At 40.1% G+C, this 24,690-nt stretch overlaps 1 protein-coding gene and 1 pseudogene across 2 annotated transcripts in view; one reads left to right on the top strand and one right to left on the bottom strand.

Moving 5' to 3' along the window:
• The window catches only part of Bmx (BMX non-receptor tyrosine kinase), a 62,704-nt gene that overhangs the window by 26,232 nt on the left and 11,782 nt on the right, over nt 1–24,690 (top strand). For both annotated transcript variants that reach the window (XM_029473273.1, XM_021153332.1), the window contains 6 exons: nt 9,767–9,821; nt 11,797–11,876; nt 16,218–16,345; nt 20,670–20,744; nt 21,438–21,609; nt 24,133–24,349. In XM_029473273.1, coding sequence (XP_029329133.1) covers nt 9,767–9,821; nt 11,797–11,876; nt 16,218–16,345; nt 20,670–20,744; nt 21,438–21,609; nt 24,133–24,349 — 727 coding nt within the window. The remainder of the gene's footprint in view (nt 1–9,766; nt 9,822–11,796; nt 11,877–16,217; nt 16,346–20,669; nt 20,745–21,437; nt 21,610–24,132; nt 24,350–24,690) is intronic.
• Nucleotides 8,895–9,434, bottom strand: LOC110287037 (annotated as a pseudogene).

Here is a 24,690-nt window from a genome sequence, read left to right as displayed (position 1 = left end):
TGAAAGTATTAAAACAGATGCTTAGACTCTCAGAAGATTGTACTTATGTGGGTAAATTAATGTGAGGCTCTGAGCCATTTTTTCTAAATGGCAGGTGGTAATGAACTTAGTTATTATCAGTGAGGATGTTTTTCCCCAATCTGGACCATCTAAATCTGCTGCATATACTCACTGGTTTATCACGTGCTGAACGTTTTCATTTCATAGATAAATAATATAATGGTTCTGCTCATTAGTTTTTTGCTCGATCCCTCTAATCAAGGTAACATTTGAAGCTCTTACTAAGGCATTTGTCATGATGCACTAATTTCACACAGTAGTGCACTGAGCTACTCAACATAACAGCATTTATATATATAGAATCTTATTCATAGGATGATCTTATTATTTGACATTAAAGTTGAGATTCCTGATAGAGAGATAAGTTCCAATAGTTATCTGACACAAATTCATCTGTTCTGGGAAAATAAGAATAAGTGGTCACTGAAACTATATCCTTGGGTAGGCCAAAGGTTAAGGCCTCTTTAAGGATCTTTCCAAAATTCAGGGATTTCTGTTATTCTATAAATATTGACTTTATTAAAGATTTGTGATAAAGAAAAATTAAAACAGTGTATCATACTGTATTTCGAAGTCACTCAGCGTTTAGAGGACTTCAGAGAGTTTTAGGATTCATATGGACACTAGGATTCCATATGCTCTAGTTCTCTTCTGAGTGAGTGCTATTATTTGGTTTATTGGTTACATGTGAAGTGAGAGCTTTTACAGTAGACCTGTATGTTTCCTCTTCTCCTTTTACCTGTAATCTGTCGCCAGGTTCTAAGCATACCTGGCACATTAGGGAAGATGTGGTATAGCCTCCATTCTCTTGTGGCTCTACTTCTTTTCTACATTCTAGTCTCCTATTATAGTTAACTTTAGCTATCAACTTGATGGAAACCTGGGAAGAGAGAACATCAACTGTAGAATTGCCTCCATCAATATGACCTATGAGCATGTCCATGGGGCATTTTCTTGATTGATAATAAGTGGGAGGGTCCATCTCAGCTCACTGTAGACAGTGCCATCCCTGGATAAGTGGTTTTGAATGCTACAAGAAAGTAGCAAGCCATGGAAAGCAAGCCAGTAAGCAGAATTCCTCTGTGATTTCTGCTTCAATTCTTGTCTCTGGGAGGACAGCAAATCTTTACATTGTCAAGGCTTAGTCTTTAGCACTGAGATGAATAGAAGTTCTACCACACTGGCTCCACTAGGTTGAAATAATGTGAGAGATTTATACATTGTGGAAATTATCATAAAAGACCCGTCTCCTTCAAAAATCAAAAATATTTTCTCAAAAGGAACTCAAGACTTATAGAGATATATGACCCTAATCTATTATTATTATTATTATCATTAATTCACTTTACATCCTGCTCATTGCCCCTCTCCTGGTCACTCCCTCCCACAATTCTTCCCAGCTAGAAGAACATATCCCATGGACAGACAAAAGCTTTTGGAACAGACCCCGTTCCAGTTGTTTGAGACTCACATGAAGACCAGGCTGCACATCTGCTATGTATGTTTGGAGAGGCCGAGCTCCAGCCTGTGTATGCTCTTTTGTTGGTGGTTCAGTCTCTGAGAGCCCCAATGATGACCCTATATCATACTTGATATTCCTGTATATCCTATACTGTGAGTGCCACTGTCTGTGGATCTTACATTCTTAATTCAATCAGCAATTCAACTTCATTTAAATAAATGTGGAAGGACTGGGATTTAGATGGAAGATTATGTTAGGACTAGAGCTGGGCCCCTGCTTTATATATATATATATATATATATATATATATATATATATATATATATATTAAATACTACATTTTAAAAACTAGGCAGAGCCAGGACCCAGCAAAATAATGGCATGGGTAACATGTCTATTCATGCAAAAGTTTAGGAAGGTGTATGCCTTGTTTGCTTTCCATTATGATGAAACACTGACCAAAAGCAACTTGTGAGAGGAAAGGATTCATTTGGCTTATGCCTATAAGTCATGCTCTGTCACTACAGGAAGTCAGGGCAGGAACTCAAGCAAGAATTTGAAGGCAGGACTACTTGCTGTTTCATGCAGCATTACCTCCAACCAGGTAACTCTCTCACAGCTGAGAAAGTACAGCAGAAACCATGGAAGAATGCTGCTTGGTGGTGGCTTGCTCACAGGGCCATGCATAACTAGCTTTCTGTACAGCCCAGGATCACCTGACCTGGAATAGCACCACTTTGAATAGGCTCAATATTCCTACATCAATTAACAACCACGTCAATACCCCACACATATGTCCACGGGCCAATCTGATCTGGACAATCCCTCAATTAAGATTCAACACTTCTCAGGTTACTATGCTATGCCCAAGGCTAACTGAGACAATGCAGTATATATACCATCTCACCTTCCACGTCCAAGTCCATATGTTTATTCCTGATCCTTGCTTCCTTCTATCTACCCATAGATGTATATCCCAGACCAGGGCTTTTAAAACGTTTTCTGCTCATGGTCCTTTTTATTAAATCAGAGAAAACTTTGTGGCCCAGGGTATATAGAGTTATAAACTAGAAACCAAAACTTTACTGATAAATCATAAAGGATTTTATTTTAAAGTAATTCTTAATTTACATATAACTTTGCCATTTGTTAAAGATGAAAGCAAATTTGCTTGTGCATATTACATAAAGAATTAAACACTGGTTGAATATCAGAGAGCAAAGGAAGAACATTCTCAATGTTTCACAGAGTTGATTGATTTTTTTTTTTTATTTTATGTGTATGGGTATTTTATCTAGGTGTACGTGTACCACTTACATGCCTGGTGCCCAGAGAAGCCAAAAGAGGGAGTTGGATCCCCTGGAACTGGAGTTAGAACCAGTTATGAACTACTATGTGGGTGTTGGGAATTGAATTCATATCCTCTGGAAGAGCAGTCAGTGTTCTTAATTGCTGAGCCATCTCTCCAGCCCAGGATCAATATTTTTGGTTTGACAGTTGTCAGTGATGAAAAATGTCGCTTTGTGTAGAGATACAGTACAAAATAGAAAATGTTTAACATCCTTTTAGAAATTGTTCCCCCCAAAAAAAAGCTGGGCAGTGGTGGCACACGTCTTTAATCCCAGCACTCGGGAGGCAGAGGCAGGTGGATTTCTGAGTTCGAGGCCAGGCTGGTCTACAGAGTGAGTTCCAGGACAGCCAGGGCTACACAGAGAAACCCTGTCTCAAACAAACAAACAAACAAAAAACAAACAAACAAACCCCGAAATTGTTGCAAAGTCTTCTCTAGTGCTAAACTAAAATTCATTGAATAATTGTTTTAATGAAATTCCAGGAAAATAATTCAAATGGCAATTATTAGAATGAAACATTCTAATAAAATATAGTACAAAGATATACTGATTTGATGATTGTTGTGGGAAATATTATAAAATGAACCTGCACATTCCCAAACTTGTGCCAACAACTCTCAGCCCCACTGAGGTCCTGCTGGCTCTGTCTCTACCCATCAACTCTCCGGCAGGGCCGGAGCTCCTGAGTTCCTTTTGCTACCATACCAGCCCCACACGACTGTCCACCCCATGGTCAGCCACCACAACACCCAGCAACCTGGTAGAAACAAAACTCTAGAAGCTTATAATTAACCAAACAGATTTATGTATCAATAAATTCTCAATTCACAAGATGCCAATACAATAATTTCAGAACCAATTGATAATGGTAAAAGCTGCCCACCTACGCAACAAGCTTCTCCTTCATTGTGGAGAACCCAGCCTTCAGCATCCGGGCTGCAGAGACCGTGCGGCCCAAGAAGATCAACAACATCACAGTCTACTTTGAGGGGAACCCGTCGGGCAGTAAAACCCCGATCACCTCTAAGTTGATTGTCACCTGCCCTCAGTGTGAAGGCACCGAATCTGGAATCAAATGGGTTTATTATCTGAAGGGGATCACCCCTTAGGTTACAACTGTGTCAACTGGCGGCCTTCCACTCAACCTATGAGCCATGCCTCACTCATGCTGTCCCAACAAAGAATAGGGGAATTTTCCAAGGACTTTCTTGTATGTGTTTAGTTGTAAGAGAAGTGATTTCTATATTATATTTTACAAATACAGATGTAAAATTTATGTTCCACATTAAAATTTATAGTGGCACACAACAGAAAAAAAAAAGCTGCCCACCTATATTAGACAGATTATCCCAACTAGCCTTATCCTTTATGGTATCATAACTACTGTGGCTATTTAAACCACGCTGGATCTGGCTTTCCTTCCTGTTCGTCCATCTCCATCTTGGCTCCTCTCTCTGTCTCTGCAACTCTTAGCGCTGCCTCCCTTTTCCCTGTCCAATCACAGGCCTCCTGCTGCACTAATATTTTAATGTAATTGGACAGGGAAAATCCTGTCACAAATACTTACATGCTGAGAAATAATGGTAGGAAAAATATTACATCTCTGTTTTCAGGAATTAAACCATTACATTTCTATGAAAGCAGACAACTTTGCATGTATAGTACAAATACTGTGATTCAGATAGCATTTATTAGTGTTGTGGATCTAATAAAATGCCCATTGCAAAGCATGTATATTATATGTCCAAAACAAGACTGCAGTGAAGTTGTATAATGTAACATGGGCAGGCACTGCCAGAAACACCTGGTTCATCACATGTGTAGTTTAAAATTAATTTTTGTTTGCTACACTTTCAGGAACCTTTTACTATTGACATTTTGTGACCCACCCACCCCCATATTCAATTATTCATTTCTACATGGGGGTCCCAATAAGTTCTTAAGAAGCTGTGTGCTGCTTAGCAGTGGTAGTTCATGCCTTTAATCCCAGTACTCAGGAGGCAGAGGCAGTCAGACCTCTCTGAGTTTGAGGCCAGCCTGGTCTACCGAACAAGTCCCAGGACAGCCAAGAAAACCTGTCTCAACCCCACAACAAAACTTCCCCCCCCACCACCAAAGAAGCTTTGCTCTATATCACTTTCTCTAAATGGTGGTTTGATTAGCTTTTATTAGATTGAAATATGAGTTAAACAGAAAACTCTCATGAGTACCTCAAGTGTTAATTAAACATCTGTAAGGGTAGACAGAGTTAAAAGGATTTTTTTTTTTTTTTGGTGGTTTTTCGAGACAGGATTTCTCTGTATAGCCCTGGCTGTCCTGGAACTCACTTTGTAGACCAGGCTGGCCTCGAACTCAGAAATCTGCCTGCCTCTGCCTCCCAAGTGCTGGGATTAAAGGTGTGAGCCACCATGCATGGCTGGGCTAGAGAGATGGCTCAGCCATTAAAGGCTAGGCTCACAACCAAAAATATAAAAGGCGCTTCTTACGTTCAGCCCTGTGACAGCTAATCTTGGTTGTCAACTTGACATTCCTGGGAAAAGGAAGCTTCAAATGAGGAATTGCCCTCCAGCTGTTGGCTGTGGAGCATTTTCTTAATTGCTAATTGAAATGGAGGGCCAGGCTTCTGTGGACTGTATCATCTCTAAGCAGGTGGGCCTAAGTCATATAAGAAAGTTAGCTGAGAGAGCCAGTAGAAGCTAGCCAGTTCACTCTACTGCCATTGGTCTCTAGTTCAAGCCTCTGCTTTGAGTTCCTGCATTGATTTCCCTCAATAATGTACAGCCTGAAAGCTGAAATAAACCATTTCCTCCCCAACTTGCTTTGTTTATCACAGCAACATAAAATAAATTAGGATAGCCCCCTTAATTTTACAGATAGCTAAGTCTATGGTCAAAAAAAAAAAAAAAAAAGAGGCTTGTTCAGAGTCAAACGACTATAGATGAGGTAGTTCTTTCTAGAGCTCAGATCTCTAAACTGGCTAGTCTAAGAATCTTTGCACTTTATTGAACTGTCCAGCTACTATTATTTTTTATTCTGTTAATACAGATACCATACAAAATATCAGTTCCCATTCATAGAAGAGACACTTTCTACCTTGCTTTTCTCCCACAAGCCTTAGCATTCGCCATCACTCTTCTTGAGCACATCTTTCCTCTTCTAGTCAATTCCTCCAAACTCCCCAAACCCATGCCCCATTGCACTTCATAACCTAGTTATTCCTGTATGTGATATTTTAGCCCATGCCAGAGGGACACAGAAATATAAAACATAAATTTATTGTTGTGTTTTACATACAAAGTAAGGCACAATGTTCTTGGCTCATTAATTAAATTAGCAAAGGTTAATTTTTATTTCAAATTTTTATTAAAATTCTCCAGTAATCAAAGCAGTGGCGTTGGCATGAAGATAGACAAAAGCCACAAGAGAGAGCAGGCTCAGAAACAGTCCCCCAGTGCTTGGAGGATGTTTTATCACCAAAGGGTAACATGCAAAGCTGGATATCCACAAGGACATAGACATAATCTTTGTGCACTGCTGATAGGAACATAAAATAATATGGCTGCTAAGGAAACTATGGCAGTGCCTACAAATAAAAACAGAATTATGGTATGACATACAGTCTTCTGTATTGAAATTGAAAGCAAGGTCATAAGGATATTTGTAAATACATGCTCACAGCATAGTCAGGAGCTCCAGGGTGGAAACAAACCAAGGTACCCACTGCTGGATGAGTAGGTAACAAGACACAGACAACATACATACATACAACATACACTTATCTTAGTCAGGGTTTGTATTCTTGCACAAAACATCACGACCAAGAAGCAAGTTGAGGAAAGGATTTATTCAGCTTACAGTTCCACATTGCTATTCATCACCAAAGGAAATCAGGACAGGAACACACACAGGTCAGGAACTTGGAGGCAGGAGCTGATGCAGAGGCCATGGAGGGAGCTGCTTACTGGCTTGTTTTCCCTGGCTTGGCTTTCTTATAGAACTTAGAACTACCAGCCCAGGGATGGCACCACCCGAAATGAACTAGGTCCTCTCACCCTTGATCACTAATTGAGAAAATGTCTAACAGCTGGATCTCATGGAGGCATTTCCTCAAGGGAGGCTTCTCTCTCAGTGATAACTCCAGCTTGACACACAAACCAGCCAGTACATACACTTACTCCTTTCTTATTCTTATTCTTTTATTCTTATTCTTATTCTTATTCTTATTCTTATTCTTATTCTTATTCTTATTCTTATTCAGTACATACTATTTGTTCTTAAAAAGGAAGGGAACTCTGATACATAATACAAACCTTGATGGTGTTTTGCTACATGAAATAAGCTAGCCCCCATCCATCCCTGAAACACACACACACACACACACACACACGATAGCATGAAATGGTGGTAAAAAAATCATTGTAGAAAATATAACTGAGGCTGTCATAATACCATCCTGGAGTTCCACTCTAAGGCATGTATTAAATGAAACATTTTGAACTTTTTCCACAGATGTTCATAGTGTTAGTCAAAAGCCCCAAAGTAGAAACAGCTCAGAGTTCATCTGCTGTTTCATGAAGAAAACACACTGAGTTTGTCTACTATGGAATGTTACTCAGCAGTGCTACATTACAGACTGCTGCTACACGTGAATAAACCTTTAAAACTTGGTAACAGGACTCAGAAAAGACTGGACTATAGAATTTCACTCATCTAACATGATGAGTAGAGGGAGTAGAGGGAAGAAGGACAGAGTACTCATGAGTGAGGGTTTCTGGAAAAGATGAGACTGTTCTGGAAGTAGATAGTGGTGACTGCTGCATGCTTCAGGAACACTCTAAAATCCCCAGGATTGTGTAATGGAAGGTTCAATTATGAGATAAATGACTCTCTCCAAATAAAGCTATATCTAGACAAATGGATTCCATACAAACACATTTTACTCCCAGTTGAAATTGAAGCGCTAGTGAAATGTGTGGCTCAGTGGTAGAGCTTCCTAGCATTCAGAAGGTGCAATCCTCCACACTACACAGACACCAAGCTTGGGACATAGGTGGCAGGACTGAAGGATGCATTACCCCCCCACTCCCAGTGGGGGCAGTATATAGAGCAGACCTCTGTCACACCCTAGGGAATCTGAATCCTCACAGCTTCAAAACTTTTAAAACTGCAAGTGAACTTCCCAATCCCCAGTGAACTATGGAAAAAAATATAGAAGCTATAATGACTCTCTGTTCAATGGCAAGAATCAAACTGAAGATTTAGTTTCCTGATGGCTCTCTACTGTGGTAAGTGGTCAAAATAAAATGATCAGGATTCCAACCTTTCCAGCCACTTCATGTCATTGCCATTTGCTGTCTAGAGTGGACATCTGTTCCTTCCATTTGCTGCAAATTCCAGTGTTTAGGGATGAGGCCCATAATTCATCTTACGTGACTGTGAATGGTGTTGGCACAGTACATGTGACCAGAATCTAGCCAAGATCACAAAGGATGGAGCAGGAGTATATGAAGCAGAAAAGACCAGAGTTCTTCAGTAGGGTGTGATTTGTGGGCCTGTACTCTCATTTTTGGAGTCCAGATCTTGAGGATGGGGACTGAGACTGGTATCATCCTTTTATGAGAAGGATGGCCTAAAATTGAAACCAAGAAATAGAAAAAAAGAGTTGGAGGAGTCACTATCTGTGTCACTATCTATGCCGATCTCATCATGGCCCCCTGAATGCACATACTGTATAATCTGATCGAAGAGTCATCCTTGAACATACTCTCTCCACTAGGCAATTCCCAAAACACACTAAGTTCTTAACCTATAGTTGTTCAGTTCCATGTATCTTCTATAAATGACTTCAAACAGCAGAATCATTCAGAAACAGCATTGATCCATTTTCTCTGGTGTCCTTGGGAGGGAACACCTGGCTCAGAAGTCGAACAGATGCTACCATGCTTTCTATTTTGCTTCTTTTCTATTAAGGTCCAGAGAAAATCCTAGGCGATTTTTATCTTGCTTTCAACATAATGTTATCAATATCCCTTTCTTCCTCTGAATCTTGATCTGGCATCCAACATTGATCTTTTACACTCAAAGAAAAAAATGAATACTGCAAAGCTCTGCAGTAGCCTTCCTTCAAACACTGCCGTGGGAATTTTCCTTCCTGGAGCACATAGGCCAACTGTAGCAGACATGCACCCAGGTCCTCCTTCATGGCCTCGCACGCACTGCCCTCCAGCTTGTCCTCATAATACCAGGGTATGGTTGGGCCTGCAGCACTCACCACACCAGATCACAGTCTTCGATCCAGTTAATTTTTTTTTTTTTAAGAAAAAGAATTCTACTTAACTTTTCCACATATCTTTGCCTCCTGCCTGGATATCACCTTAGATGTTTATCTCTTCCTGTTTGGAAAAAAAATTAAAAAGCATTTGCTTTGAGACTAGTTGGTATAAAATATGCTCCTATCAAGTTATTAAAATAAATGGTCGAGTTGAAAGACAAGAGTATTTACCCTTGGCTACGCTGGCCTTCCCTTTGCAACCCTCAGGGGTCTGATCTCTGGTCCTCATTCAAAGAGGGAAATGTGGGCTAGCTTGGAGTCACCTAGAAGGACTCTAGCAGCCTACTCACAACTTGAGGGAAATGTGGGCTAGCTTGGAGTCACCTAGAAGAACTCTAGCAGCCTACTCACAACTTGATATCAGCTAGGCCTCACCTCAGAAATAGAATTTGGACGACTAAGAAGCTGAGTTTTGAAAAACATCCTCAGATAATACTGTCCAAGAATTAGGTTTGAATGTCCGTATTATAGGCCAATGCCTTATTTTACAGAGTCAAAAGTTGAGGGACAAGTTGTATGATTTAAAAATGATTAATTCTCCAATCCAGAATTCTTTTGCAGCTGGTTTGCTGGGAATATCTCCAGGTCACAATCTGAGCAGTTATTGAGACAAAAGGTAAATGATAGTGTTTTCCTCTACTCGTGTCAAAGAATCTGGGTCTGGGTCTGTGTGCGTGCGTGCACGAGTGTGGTATGCATGGCATGTGTGTGTTGTGTGTGTGTTCATATTAAGCATTCATTCCTACCATGAGAATACACTTGCAGCCCAAGAATATCTGTCTCTGGCAGGTCCCAGGATGAATGCATTTCTCTGAGAAACATTTTTGCTAATGTTTCAACTCACTGTGGCACTGGCCTTTGGGTTACGAGCATATCCTGATGCCTAACTCTAGCTGTATAATGAACCACCTCAAGCTTTAGGAGCCACTCTGGTTACCAAGAGGCTTGCTGTCTCTTTTCCATGTACTCAATACACTTTTCTTCCACAATAAATAAACCACCCCCAAAACTTAGTGGCCTGAAACAAGATTTGCATTTCCTACAATGCTGTAAGTCAGCTTATTCAGGCAAATGTTTTGCTGAAGGATAACTGAGGGTCAACTGGAGTGTCACAGTTCTTCCTTCTATGGCCTCTCCAAGAGTCTGATTTGGGTCCTCATCATAGAATAGAAACCTTTCAAAGAGGGCTAGCTCAGCACTGTAAGTAGTTAGGGACCCTTTGCTTTGACAGCATCAGTTGATGTCCCATTGCAAGTCACATGTCCCAGTCCAGAGTCAAGGCAGGAAGAGATAGCACAGTATTACAAATAGAAGAGATGTTTTCATTTTTCAGGGCTGGAGGTGGAACCCATATGATAATGAGTACTATGCATGCCTCCCTAGTTAACTTTTCTACTGCTAGGAAGAGATACCATGACCAAGGCAACTTGTATAAGAAAGAGTATATTCCAGAGGGTTAACCCATTGCCAGTCTTGGTGGAGAACATGGTATCAGGCAGACAAGCATGGTGCTAGAGCAGCAGCTGAAAGCTTACATGTCGAGACAACAACCGAGAGCCAACTGGAATGGTATGGGCTTTTGAAACCTCAACCCCCATGCCCAGTAGCACAGCTCCAAACAAGGCTATACCTCCTAATCCTTCCTAAAGAGTCCACCAGCCAGGGACCAAGCATTCAAATGTATGAGCATATGGGGGCCATTTTCATTCAAACCAACACACCGAGACATATACCCTTATGTACACTTAATGTGAGTTATCAATAGAATTATTTTTCTTATCTGGATTTCACTGCTCATTAGCACCTAAACCAGAACATAGAAGATGTGATATGGAATTAATTTACTTGATTTTATTGCTAATTGATATGAACTTACCTATAGTAAATTCTTTTGATCTATGAAAATGGTACTTTGCTACAGTTCAGTCTAATAAAACACTAAGCACACAAGTTATGTTTTAAGATGTGCTTAACAGAATGTGATAGATTCACTTGGCAAGCTGTTATATCCATAGCGTATTATGCTTTTTCTGAACCTGACTCTGGTTACAATTGGCATGAATCCTTGAGAAAGACAAATGGAGGCTACAACTTTAGCAAAGTGTTTATTCTTCCTCAAACATTTCCAGAATATGATATAGGGATATATCATATATATTTGTGATATATAGTGATATATATATATATATATAATTTAATAAATATAAAACGAAAATTTTAGAGAGTTGCAAATTTTCTAGGAAAAAAAGTTTGCACAGGATGGATCTATAAATATATTGACTTGGGTGAGGATAAAACACAAAGGTAAGGCCCTTGCTTAGCAAAGGTCAGGCCCTGGCTTCCATCCCCAGAACTAAACAAGAAAAACAGAAGGAAGGGAGAGGAAGAAAGGAACTGAGTGAGAAAAGGAAGACAACTTAGCTATGGGACCCTTCTGTGCTAACTGTTGGGTGACCTGTCCCTTTGCTGACATTATTGTGCATCTAAAATTTTTATGTATGTATGTATGTATTTATTTATTTATTTATTTTTTGCTTACTGCCTATATAAAAATCATTTTAAAAATAATGAACATTATTCCTCCTTTTCAGGGAAAAGAAGGAGCATTTATGGTTCGGAATTCCAGCCAGATGGGAATGTACACCGTGTCCTTATTTAGTAAGGCTGCAAAGTAAGTGCAATGTAGACTTCCTTCCTTTTTCCTCTGTGACTGTTATTTGAAAACGATGATCACGTAGTGTTATATTTTGAGGTGAGACACCACTCACTCTTGAACCCTGGAATTTGGGATCAACAAATTTGTGTTGAATGTGGACATTAGCCATTGCCTTCAGGCCCTCTACTTTCAAAAGGCTATGCTCTGAGTGACCTCCCCTGTGCACTGCAGGCAGACAAGACAGAGTGCTGTGAGCACCGTGTGCACACCTCCATAAACATTTATTGAAACAACAATGTGGGTCCCTTGGAGTCAGGCCCAAGCATAGAAAGAGAAACATTAAAAAATAGTGATAGCACTTCTAAACTCACAACCCAACCTGCCTGCTGAGTGGAGAAGCTTGCCCCAGTGCCCAACTCTCAGCGAGCCTTTCCTGTGCAGTTAAATCAAGGTATTAGTGCTTTCTAAGTATGTTTCATCTGCCTGCCTGCCTGCCTGCCTGCCTGTCTGCCTGCCTGCCTGCCTGCCTGCCTGCCTGCCTGTCTGTCTGCCTGTCTGCCTGTCTGCCTGCCTGCCTGCCTGCCTGCCTGTCTGTCTGTCTGTCTGCCTGCCTGTCTGTCTGCTGGCCTTTCCACGTAAGAGTTCTAGTTCAAAGTGAAACTTTTCTTCCCATTTCAGGCCTTTATTTTGTTGAACCAGTGTCTCAACCTGCTCTGGTCCTGAACTTCCTCATTGGAAAGGGAAATATAATAATGATTTTTAATGCACTCAAAGCAACAAGGTGTTGTTTAATAAAATAGCAATGGTTACTGCAAATTAGACCTGTGACCAATTACACATGATTAAAATTACTTCCTGCATTCACATCAGTAGTACGTGTCCAAAGACTGTGTGTCCATCCCAACAGAGAGCCACAGTATTTAAATTCACCAACCTAACAATGGCTTTGAGATGGCCAAATGTCAACTGAAAGACATAATTAAAGTGGTGCGATTTTGTATTACTTACTGTCCCTAGTTGAATACATTTGGATTGCCATGCAAGGGCATGTGTTATAATTACTAGGCACTTGGATGTGTTTTGTCTAATGTTTTAACAGAGCTAGTGAATAAATCCAGGTTTACCTTTTTAAAAATTATTTTTCTGATCTATGAATGAAACCATTTAACACATGTATTTAGATTAGGATACTGTCTAGCACAGAGTAACACCAAATGAAGGAGCAGTTATTGTTAATGGTGCTGCTGGTAAGAAAGAGTAGTTCTGTCTACTCTTGCATGCCTGATCCTTGGTGTGTAAGACTTCCCATCATCATCTTGCCAAAGCCATCATCATCAGGACCTCCCTCCAGAAGTTGATTTCCTTGAGACAGAGCCTCACTATGTAGCCTCCTTGAGCCTTTGTGACCCCAGTGCTGGAATTACAGGCATGTACCTTCCAGAGATTTATAAGTCACTTTCCCATTGGTTAATACCTCTTGGATTCCTTGTAACACCCCTCCAGAGTAAATAGGGCCCTTTGCAGATGAGGAGATTGGGGTTCAAAGAGATCTCTTAAGGACTAGCCCATGAGGCAGAATAAGTGAACAATCTAAAGCTAGGCCACCTACAACCAAATAACCAAGCCATATTCTTTCATCCACACTAATGTGTCTCTGAAACCCCCAGTATCTGGGGGACAGGGATTGAACTGACACTGAATTGATATGGACCATTTAAAAGAAATATTTCTTAACAGCTGGATTGAATGACTTGTGTAAATGTGTGCCCCACCACACAGAGCATGCATATGTATTTGTAATGTAATATGTATTTGTAACTAGATTATGAAGATATTTTATCTTGAGATTTGTCTTACAGAATACCTACTTCCAATTTGAAATAACAGGGTGTATCTTGAATGACCATACAACATTTGCTAATACCAGAATCCATGCCTCTAATAAGCACATATACTAGATTTCACATGATCATCGGCTGAAACAAATCTAACAACTAGAGAACATGCTGTTGACTAAGCATCAAAACAGCTGTGGCTCTCTGGATACAGCCAAATGAAATGTCAGTTGTTCCCCTCTTTGAACTTCATCATCCCAGATTTATTTTTGAAGTTGATCCAGTAGAAAATTATTAAATAGATAAGGAATTAAACGAAAGGAATATTTTTCTTTTAAAATATTTTTGAGGTTATAACTTAATTATGTTTCTCCCTTGATTTTCTTCCTCCCAAATCCTCCCATATACTGGTCCCCAGTCTCTTTCAAATTCATGGTCTCTTTCTTCAGCAATAGTTATTGCATGCATATATGTATACATATATAGTCCAAAATACAACTTGTTGAGCTTGGTCAGAGTTTCTGTTGCTGCAACAAAACACCCTGGTCAAAAAGCAACTTGGGGATGAAAGGGTTTCTTTGGCTTATATCACTATTCATTATTGAAAGAAGTCAGAACAGAAACTCAAGCAGGGCAGGGTGCAGGAGGCAGGAGCTGATGCAGAGACCATGGATGGGTGCTGCTTACTGGCTTGCTCCCCATGGATTGCTCAGCAAGCCTTGTTTTAGAACCCAGGACCACCAGTGTAGAGATGTCACCACTCACAATGGGCCCTCCCCCATTGATCACTAGTTGAGAAAATGCCTTAGAGCTAGATCCCATGGAGACATTTGCCCAACAGAGGCTCCATCCTTTCTATGCCTCTAGTTTGTGTGGAGTTGACACACAAAACCAGCCAATGAAGCCCATAGAATTTTACTTGTATGTATGTTTCCAGGGTCAAATGATCAGCATTAGGCAATTGGTGTGTTCTTCCTGGCAGAGGACCAGGTTTCTTCCTCCCAGCTCTCCTCAGTTGCCTGAAGTTCTTGGTGTACGGCTGAAGCCTCGTGGGCCTTTCCCTGTCCAGTCTGGCATGTTCATGGGTGTCATTCTTTTCCAGCTCACACTTGAGCAGTCATGTTTATGAGATTTCATGAGTAACTTCTGATCTTATCAGGAGGCGCAATCTCACAGCAAACTCCCTGATCCTCTGGCTTTTACAATCCTCCCATCCCACTACCCTTCCACAATGTTCCCTGAGCCTTATGTTAAGGTGCAGGAGTTTTTATAGATATGTCCATTGGGATGAGGAAAGCAAAACCCTTTTATGAAATGTCATCAACTCATACTGACACTACCATCAGATTAGCCATGTGCAACATAGAGAAATACCCTTTCTTCTCCTGTGGCATTGTTCTTGTGTGGCAAGTACAACCTCATCCAATTTTTATAAAAACTGGAGGAGGAAGCCAGTGAGTGATAGAACTGAACTCTAAAATCTAAGACAGGTTATTCCTGACTAGCCTCAGTCAAATGTGCATGAATTCATTACAATATTGTAGAGTGGGAGGAAAAGAAATGGTTTTTTTTGAAGGGGGGGGAGAGAGGTTGTTTTGTTTGTTTGTTTGTTGAGACAAAGTTTCTCTGTGTAGTCCTGACTGTCCTGGAACTCACTCTGTAGACCAGGGTAGGCTCAAACTCAGAGATCCACCTGTCTCTGCCTTCCAAGTGCTGGGATTAAAGGTGCACGTTACTACTGCCTGACCCAGAAGACAATGTTTTATGTGGGAAGTATATGCAGTGCACTCATTGGATCATAGCATGGTCTGACACATAAAAATGTCTACTAAACTTTGTTGTTGCTTGGAAAAAGGAGTTCTAGATATGCTTTTCTTCCTGCATGCCCCATTTCCAAAAGAACTCTAGGGTAAGAATACACACAATCTAACCATTTTTTGCCTATAAAATTTTCTTCCAGTTATTATCTTAAAGGAGAATTTATGGTCTCACATGATCCTAAGGAACTTCAAGGCTTGTAGCCAACAAAGACAGATTCTATAGATTCTCTTTATTATACATTCTAAGAGAGAAACAGTACATGAAATTAATTTCCCCCAAATTAATCTTTATTATATTATATTATTATTAATTAACTGTGCTGGGGGGGGCATTCATGTGTGGAAGTCAGTTCTCTCTTCCCAGAGTGTAGATCATAGGAACTGATCTCAGACTGTCATAGTTGACTGCAGGAACATTTACTTGTTGAACCATGTTGCTAGCACCTAAAGTTGAAATTTTCTATGCATAAATTTTGTATATGCACAAAGAACACATTGAGTTCAGAGAGGACTGCTTTTCCATAATTTACTGATTGTCAAGGATGCTTTCAGAGAAACACCAGATGTCAACTTTGGGTAACCATCCCTGTCTTCCTAGTCCCAAATTTGTAAATAGATTCAAAATAATTATCCACTCATTGTTTCATCAAAATTTTGTTGTGTGTTTAAAACATCCTAACATTGTCTTTCTTCCTTACTAGTGATAAAAAAGGAACTGTCAAGCATTACCACGTGCATACTAATGCTGAAAATAAATTATACCTGGCTGAAAACTACTGCTTTGATTCCATTCCAAAGCTCATTCATTATCACCAACATAATTCAGCAGGTAACTTCTTTCTTTCTTTTTTTTCTTTTATAAGCCCTCACATATAAATATCAGCTTTTTTGGATACCATTGATCCTGTTAATATTCTTGATTAATAGGATACCAAGAAATGAGAGAAAATGCTATCAATCTCTGTCTGTTATGATTTGTAGCTCAACCTCCTCATATATAACACAATACACTTTATAAAACTAGAAGGAATAAGGTTGATTAAGTTGAATATGTTGAGATAAAATTATTTTTCTTTAGATTTTATCTATTTTTTTTAAAAGTGTGCATGTGTGTCTTGTGGACATGAATGAAGTGCCCACAGAGGCCGGGAAGAGAGGGCATCATATATATCCTCTAGAACTTTAGTTACAGATGGTTGAGAGCCACCTGATGTGGGTTCTGGGAACCAGACTCTGGTCCCCTAAAAGAGCAGTACAGTGCTCATAACCACTAAACCATCTCATCAGGCATAAAAGGAAAATTGCTTTAATCAAACTTTATTTCTAGAGTTTTTTCCTAGACCATAAAAGCAAGATGATTATAAAATCCATATATTAGAAAAATGAGCATAATTGAATTGGTAACTTCTCAGTACAGAGAATAGTGTCAATCATGATATATTTTTGTATATGGATGATAATATTTGTTATATAAGAATTTGTTATATAAGAATTACATATTACACTTTACAGAAATAAAAATCATTGTCCACATACTATTCAATTTATCTTTACTAACCTGACCTCAGAGGACTTTCCATGCAAATATTCATGGCTTACCTTGTTCTCTTCAACAGCTACGTATAATTCTATTACATCTTGCAGCAACTCTCTGGTGATTAGCAGTGGATCATGTATGATATTTTTATATTTTAATGCATATTTTATTGCACAGCACTGCACATATAGCTCTGTACATTTGCTTGAATAATTCTATTGCTAGTTTCACAAAGGCTATGAGCATTTAAAAATGTGAAGTTGTCAAATGGTTTGCAGAAATATACAATCCTACTAGTAACAGTTTTTTTTTATATTTGATATGAGCTGTTTTCTCTCAAAATATTGCCTAGGTTATGAGTATCCCTATTTTCAGTAATAAGTTTCTGTGGGGGAGTAGTATATGTTGTGCACATATTTGTTTGTGTGTTTGTGCATGTACATATGTGCATATGTGTGTAAAGGCTTGAAGTATGTGGTAGTATGATTGAGAATGGCCCCACAGGCTCATATTTTGAATGCACTAGAGAATGGCACCATTTGAAAGAATTATAAGGATTAGGAGGTGTGGCCTTGTTGGAGGAAGCATGTTACTGGGGAGTGGGCTTTGAAGTTTCAAAAGCCTATACAAGGCCTAGGTGTTCTCTCCCTCTCCCCTTCCCTCTCCCCACAGCCTCCCCCTTCCCCCCCCTACTATGGATCAGGATGTATATATCTCTTGCCTAGTGCATCAGCACCATCCTGCATGTTACCAAGCTTCTCATCAGGATGATAATGGACTAAACCTCTAAAACTGTAAGCCAGCTCCAATTAAATGTTGTCTTTTTTAAGAGTTACCATGATGGGGGTCTCGTGACAGCAATATAACAGTGACTAAGACAAGGTCAATATTGGGTGCCTTCATAAGTCACTCTCCACCTTATTTCTTTGATACAGCATGTCTCACTGAGTTGGATAGGTTGGCTGGTCATCAATATCCAGTGACCTGTCTGTCCCTGCCTTCTCAGTGCTCACATTAAAGATGTACAGCACGGTGCCAGATTTTCACATGGGTACTGGGAATCTGAACTAATATCCTTATGCTTGTGCTTCAAACACTGTACTAACTGTGCCAGTACTAATTATACTAACTGTCCCAGGACTGTAACAGTATTCATGACAGGAAGTGACTTGGTGAATTTCCAGCAGTGAGTGAAAATAAGCCATAGGCTCTGCATCTAAGCGGTGCTATCATGTCTGACTTGATTTCAATTCCATTTTGGTTCTTGTTTGTATTTTTTTCTCAAATTTCTTCCCATGTTTATCTTAACATATAGCATCTCCTGGGAAAGTAATTATACAAACAGTTATCTCGCAATAAATAATTGCACCTTAGAGGATACACAGAATATAAAAAGGTATTAAAATTTTGATCTCTCATTGTGTTTTCATTAAATCTTCAGTTTATTAGTGTATTTCATGACTCACACAATAGTTATTATAGCAGAAGTTGCACATATACATATTTCAAAGGAAGGCATAAATATTTTATCACAAAGACATTTCATTTCTAATAGAAAGCATAAGATGCAAAATACTTTTAAAATAATCATAATTTCCCTTATATATGTATATATATATGCATAAACATACACATTTCTTTTTATTAGATATTTCTTCATTTACATTTCAAATACTATCCCCAAAGCCCTCTATACCCTCCCCCTGCCCTGCTCCCCAACCCACCCACTCCCACTTTCTAGTCCTGGCATTCCCCTGTACTGGGGCATATGATCTTCGCAAGACCAAGGGCCTCTCCTCCCATTGATGGCCTACTAGGCCATCCTCTGCTACATATGCAACTAGAGACACAGCTCTGGGGTGGGGGGGTACTGGTTAGTTCATATTGATGTTCCTCCTATAGGGTTGTAGACCCCTTCAGCTCCTTGGGTACTTTCTCTAGATCCTCCATTGGGGGCCCCGTGTTCCATCCAATAGAAGACTGTGAGCATCCACTTCTGTGTTTGCCAGGCACTGGCATAGCCTCTCAAGAGATAGCTATATTAGGGTCCTGTCAGCTAAATCTTGCTGGCATATGCAATAGTGCCTGGGTTTGGTGGTTCTATATGGGATGAATCCCCATATAGGGCAGTCTCTGGATGGTCCTTTCTTCTGTCTCAGCTCCAAACTTTTTGTCTCTGTAACTCCTCCCATGGGTATTTTGTTCCCCCTTCTAAGGAGGAACGAAGTATCCACATTTTGGTCTTTCTTCTTCTTGAGTTCCATGTATTTTGCATATTGTTTCTTGGGTATTCTGGGCTAAAATCCACTTATCAGTGAGTACATATCATGTGAGTTCTTTTGTGACTGGGTTACCTCACTCAGGATGATATCCTCCAGATCCATCCATTTGCCTAAGAATTTCATAAATTCATTGTTTTTAATAGTTGAGTAGTACTCCATTGTGCAAATGTACCACATTTTTTGTATCCATTCCTCTGTTGAGGGGCATCTGGGTTCTTTCCAGCTTCTGGCTATTATAAATAAGGCTGCTATGAACATAGTGGAGCATGTGTCCTTATTACAAGTTGGAGCATCTTCTGGGTAAATGTCCAGGAGAGATATTGTTGGATCTTCCGGTAGTACTATGTCCAATTTTCTGAGGAACTGCCAGACTGATTTCCAGAATGGTTGTACTAGCTTGCAATCCCACCAGCAATGGAGGAGTATTCCTCTTTCACCACATCCTCACCAGCATCTGTTGTCACCTGAATTTTTGGTCTTAGCCATTCTGACTGGTGTGAGATGGAATCTCAGGGTTGTTTTGATTTGCATTTCCCTGATGTTTAAGGATGTTGAACAGTTTTTCAGGTGCTTCTCAGCCATTCGGTATTCCTCAGATGAGAATTCTTTGTTTTGCTCTGTACTGACATACACATTTCTATATAGGTATTCATATGCTTTGCAAAATAAAAGCTTATATTATGCATGCTGGTATTCATTTCTGCCGATTAAAGGTACGGTATTGAAAACATTTGATGAACACCCTTAAACAGAAACAAATACCTAAATAGGATGGAAGGGAAAACACATGCGTGGTAAAAACCAACCTATACTTAAAGCAATAATCATTTACTCTTTTGAGTGGTTTCTTTCAAGACACTATCAGCATAATTATTTTAATCCAACTTTACCATAGCTACATGTATGTAAAAATGGCTCAAACATTTAACGTCAAGGAGAAATAAATTCAGATTTAAGATTGTTTGTTTTATATGTAAATATCTGTTTATTATATGAGTTTTTCAGATTTGTGTGCTATTTATGATGCAGAACTAACAAAAAGATAGTAAAATATGAATGAGAAAAAATGTTGTGTAAAAGATTCATCTAGCACCTAACCCCTGGTGGAATTTCACACGAAGTAACTGGCTCTTTTAGATTTTGCTTTGCATTAGGGGAATGTGTTGATTGAAATCACTGAATACAAGGACAGGATGAATATGCTCAGCGTTGATTCTCTTCTTGTATCACAACACCCCATGCCCCATATTTTCAGCTTACTAGGAGAGTATGAAGTGATTCTTCATAATATGATATGATGGTAATGTGGTAATATGTTACTGATTCTATTGCAGGCATGATCACACGGCTCCGCCACCCAGTGTCAACCAAGGCCAACAAGGTCCCGGAGTCTGTGGCTCTGGGAAGTGGTATGGACACACCTCTGGGCTCTTAAGCTCCATTTCCCACCATTTGGGGTTCAATGCATATGATTACCTAACTGACACATGATGGACGACAGGAAGGAAATCCCTATCGAGACTGCACCAGGGAATCACTTAGTCTAATTTATATCATTCGTTTTTAAAAATCATCTATCCACACCTAACTCTGTAATCTTCCCAGAGTTAGCCATACAATGGATGATTCTCACAAGCCTTTGTCATTTTCCTTCAGTACTCCTTACCTGCCCTTTCTTTTCCTGGAGTCTATGCTTGCTCCTATTTGGAGCCAGTCCTCAACTGTGTCTTTAGGGTAATAACGTCCATCTTGATGACAGCTTAATTTGTTTTATGCAGAAAAACAATCTAACAGTGTTTTACCAATCTAAGAGCATTAAGCACATTTTGATATTAACTATCTCTAAGATACCTCCAGTGTGTGTGTTGGGGGGAGGGATGGACTTCATTTTGACTTTTTGTGTCAAGAAGTACAGCTGCTTTGAGAGCATCATTTTCCTGTGATATGGTCATGATATCAGTTCGCTGGGGATTTTTAAAAGTTACTATCATAAAATGATGTTTTACGGTTCTTCATTTTGTGGATGCACAAATCTCATTGCTGAAGAAATCACTTTGATAGTTGTTGATGCCACTCCTAAGGTGTCTGCCTTGCTTCATTAGGAATTTGGGAACTGAAAAGAGAAGAGATTACCTTGCTGAAGGAGCTGGGCAATGGCCAGTTTGGAGTGGTCCAGCTGGGCCAGTGGAAGGGGCAGTATGATGTGGCTGTAAAGATGATCAAGGAGGGTGCCATGTCAGAAGATGAATTCTTTCAGGAGGCCCAGACCATGATGTAAGTTTCTGTTCAGGAATGAAAATAGAATGTTGAATCTCCATAGAAGAACATTACCATCAGTCCTTGTCCCTAACTTGCAAAGCCTGACATATGTTGTACACTTAATATTTAGGAGTTATACTTTGGCCTAACTGTTAAATAAAATCAGTGTTATATTTTGGCCTACTGAGCTGTTAAATAAATCAATGTTATGCTCTTAATTTGTCAAGTAGGCTTGCATAACACCTTGAAAGCCCATGTTTGACTTTAGAATATTTCTGACTCTATTGAGAAAGTAGCCTGTGGCCTCTGTGCATTTAGACTCTCTACCCTTGATCTTTCTCCTGCTCACAACTTTGTCCTGTGCTACAAAGGGCCCTTAGTAGTTACAAGTAGGTACAGCACTCAGCAGATCCAAATTCCCTTCACATCTCCCACAACTATGCATAAGCCAATGGTATTTGTTAGAAGTAGCACGGCTCACATGTGAAGGAACAGACTCAAGTATGGTCTTCAGAAGTCCTGGAGTGGGCAAGCCCTTCATCCTTAGAAATACTTCTAATCGGGGTAAAACAGCATGGCCTGTCACTTTATTAGAAAACTAACCAGGGAGGATTAGAAAGTGTTATAGCAGGGCCTTGGTCAGGAGATGGCTCAGTCAGTAAATGCTGGTGGGGCAAGTATGAGTTCATCCTTTGAGCCCATGTCAAAAAGCTGTGCATGGTGGTACATGCTGTAGTCCCAGAACGGAGGGGGGAGGGGGGAGGGAGGAGAGAGGGGAGGGGGAGGAGGAAAAGGAGGAGGAGGAAGAAAAGGAGGATGAGACAGGAGAGAAAGTGGAAGAGAGGTGGAAGAGGAAGAGGAGGAGGAGCAGGAGGAGTAAGAGAAGGGGAAGAGGAGACAAGGGAGAAGGAGGTGAAGGAAAAGGTGGTGCAGGAGGAAGAAGGGGAATGTTTGGAGTTCACTGTTCAGTCAACCTTACCTAATAGATGCATCTAAGTCTCAATGAGAGACCCTGTCTCAAAAAAAACACCAAAACAAACAAACAAACAAACAAAAAACCCAAAACAAGGTAGATGGCTCCTGACGAGTGACAGCCAAGATTGACCTCTCTCCTCCACCACACACACATATACAAAATACTTGACATTTGCAGATCCTAACTTACTTCTATTGCTGTGATAAAGACCGTAACCAAAAGCAACTTGGGGGGGGGGAGTGTTTACTTGGCTCCCATATCTACACTGAAAGAGCTATTCAACAGTTTACTGAGACATCTTTAGAGGAGAATCCTCCCACATCTGTAATTCCTTTTAAACAGCAAAGGAGACAGGGAAGTTGCAACAAGCCCTGCTACTGTAACTGAAAGATTGTTCAAAGGTAAAGATGCCCATGAAGACAGCCTTGGACAAAGGCATCTCACCCCAGTACTTGCTTTAATGCTCTGCTTTCACCACTGCAAAATAATAAAAATGGGGGAGGGGTGTTTTTGAGACAGTCCTACTTTGTAGCCCAGGGTGTCTTGAAAGTTACTGCATAACCCACCTTAGCCTTAAAATGACAGCAAGAACCCCGCCTCACCCTCCCAAGTGCAGAGAATCCAGTCATGGGCTATCACGTGTAACTCAAATTAAGTTGTAAACAATTATTTTTTCCTATTCTCATTTCCTATTCTCAAGGAACTTGCAAATTACACAGATAGTTCTGTCCTATGTAACTAGACTGTTATATAAAGCCAAAGAAAGCTCCTTGCTGTCCCCCTTTCATAGAACATAAAATTAAAAAACAAAAACTTTCTTGGTATATGACATAGCCACTGTCTCCTGGTGAAATATTAAAGTGTATTTTGTCACCAAAGTGTGTTATAAATAATCTGTAAAATTAATCCATGCTCTGTGGAGGTGGAGACAGTAGCACCCCTGGGGCTCACTGCTCAGTCAGCGTATGCTGCTGGGCAAGCTTCAGACAAGTGAAAGACTCTGCCCCAAAGGAGCGTGGTAGCCTTTCTGAAGATAACACCTGAGGTTGTCCTCAGGGCACCACAGAAAAATATACATGCATGTGCACATTCATGAGTGAGTACATGCATGCATGCATGCATGCATGCACACACACACAAATGAACACTTTTTTAAAATCAAAAGGAGAGAGAACAAAAGAAGAGATATAAACAAAGGATTATGTGTAGTCTCACTTCCACCAACAGCAACCATTTTTATGTTACATACACACTTCAAATTAATATATTTTGTCTACACATAACACTACCCTGATTCTTGGGAAACAAGCTGAATCCAGTATCTCCAGGCTGAGAGCACTGCTGAGTGGCTGTGAGATTCACCAGTCTCAGATCTGAGGCTGAGCTCTGTTTTCTTTCGTGCCTTCAAACATTATTGTTTCCCAAAACAAGATCCAAAGCTCCCTGATATCTCCCCCTCTCCCCTCTCCCCTCTCCCTCTCTCTCTCTCTCTCTCTCTCTCTCTCTCTTTCTTCTGCTTGGGACATCTCGTAAATGAACTTGCCAAATCGATTCTTTTTCAGGAAACTCAGCCATCCCAAGCTGGTGAAGTTCTACGGAGTATGCTCAAAGAAATACCCCATCTATATAGTAACTGAGTATATAACAAATGGTTGCTTGCTTAATTACCTGAAGAGTCATGGGAAAGGACTAGAAAGTTGCCAGCTCTTAGAAATGTGTTATGATGTCTGTGAAGGCATGGCCTTCTTGGAGAGCCATCAATTCATACATCGAGATTTGGTAAGCTCAATGAGAGGAGAGAAAAACATAACCCGCCATTCCCTCCTCCAGGGACAGGGCTGCTGGGAGGTCTGACAAACAGGAGGCCTTCACTTTACTTCGCACATTTGTGACTCCTGTAAGCATGTGATGGGTTTATAATAAAAAGGTCACAATTGTAGAATACAGTATTTGAAAGATGTATAGAGCCATCAGAGTAAAATAAGTCATGAGGCTCTCCATAGCTACCCGTGCTGTGATGTGAAGTGCAAACGGAACAACTCAGGCCAATTTAGTGTTTCTCAAAACCACTGAACTGAAGTTGACTCTGAGAGCCTACTGGGAAAGCAGTGATTTGATAC

This window comes from Mus caroli, chromosome X (assembly GCF_900094665.2).
Source record: "Mus caroli chromosome X, CAROLI_EIJ_v1.1, whole genome shotgun sequence".
Classification (NCBI taxonomy): domain Eukaryota; kingdom Metazoa; phylum Chordata; class Mammalia; order Rodentia; family Muridae; genus Mus; species Mus caroli.
This window is presented reverse-complemented; position numbering and strand designations above follow the sequence as displayed.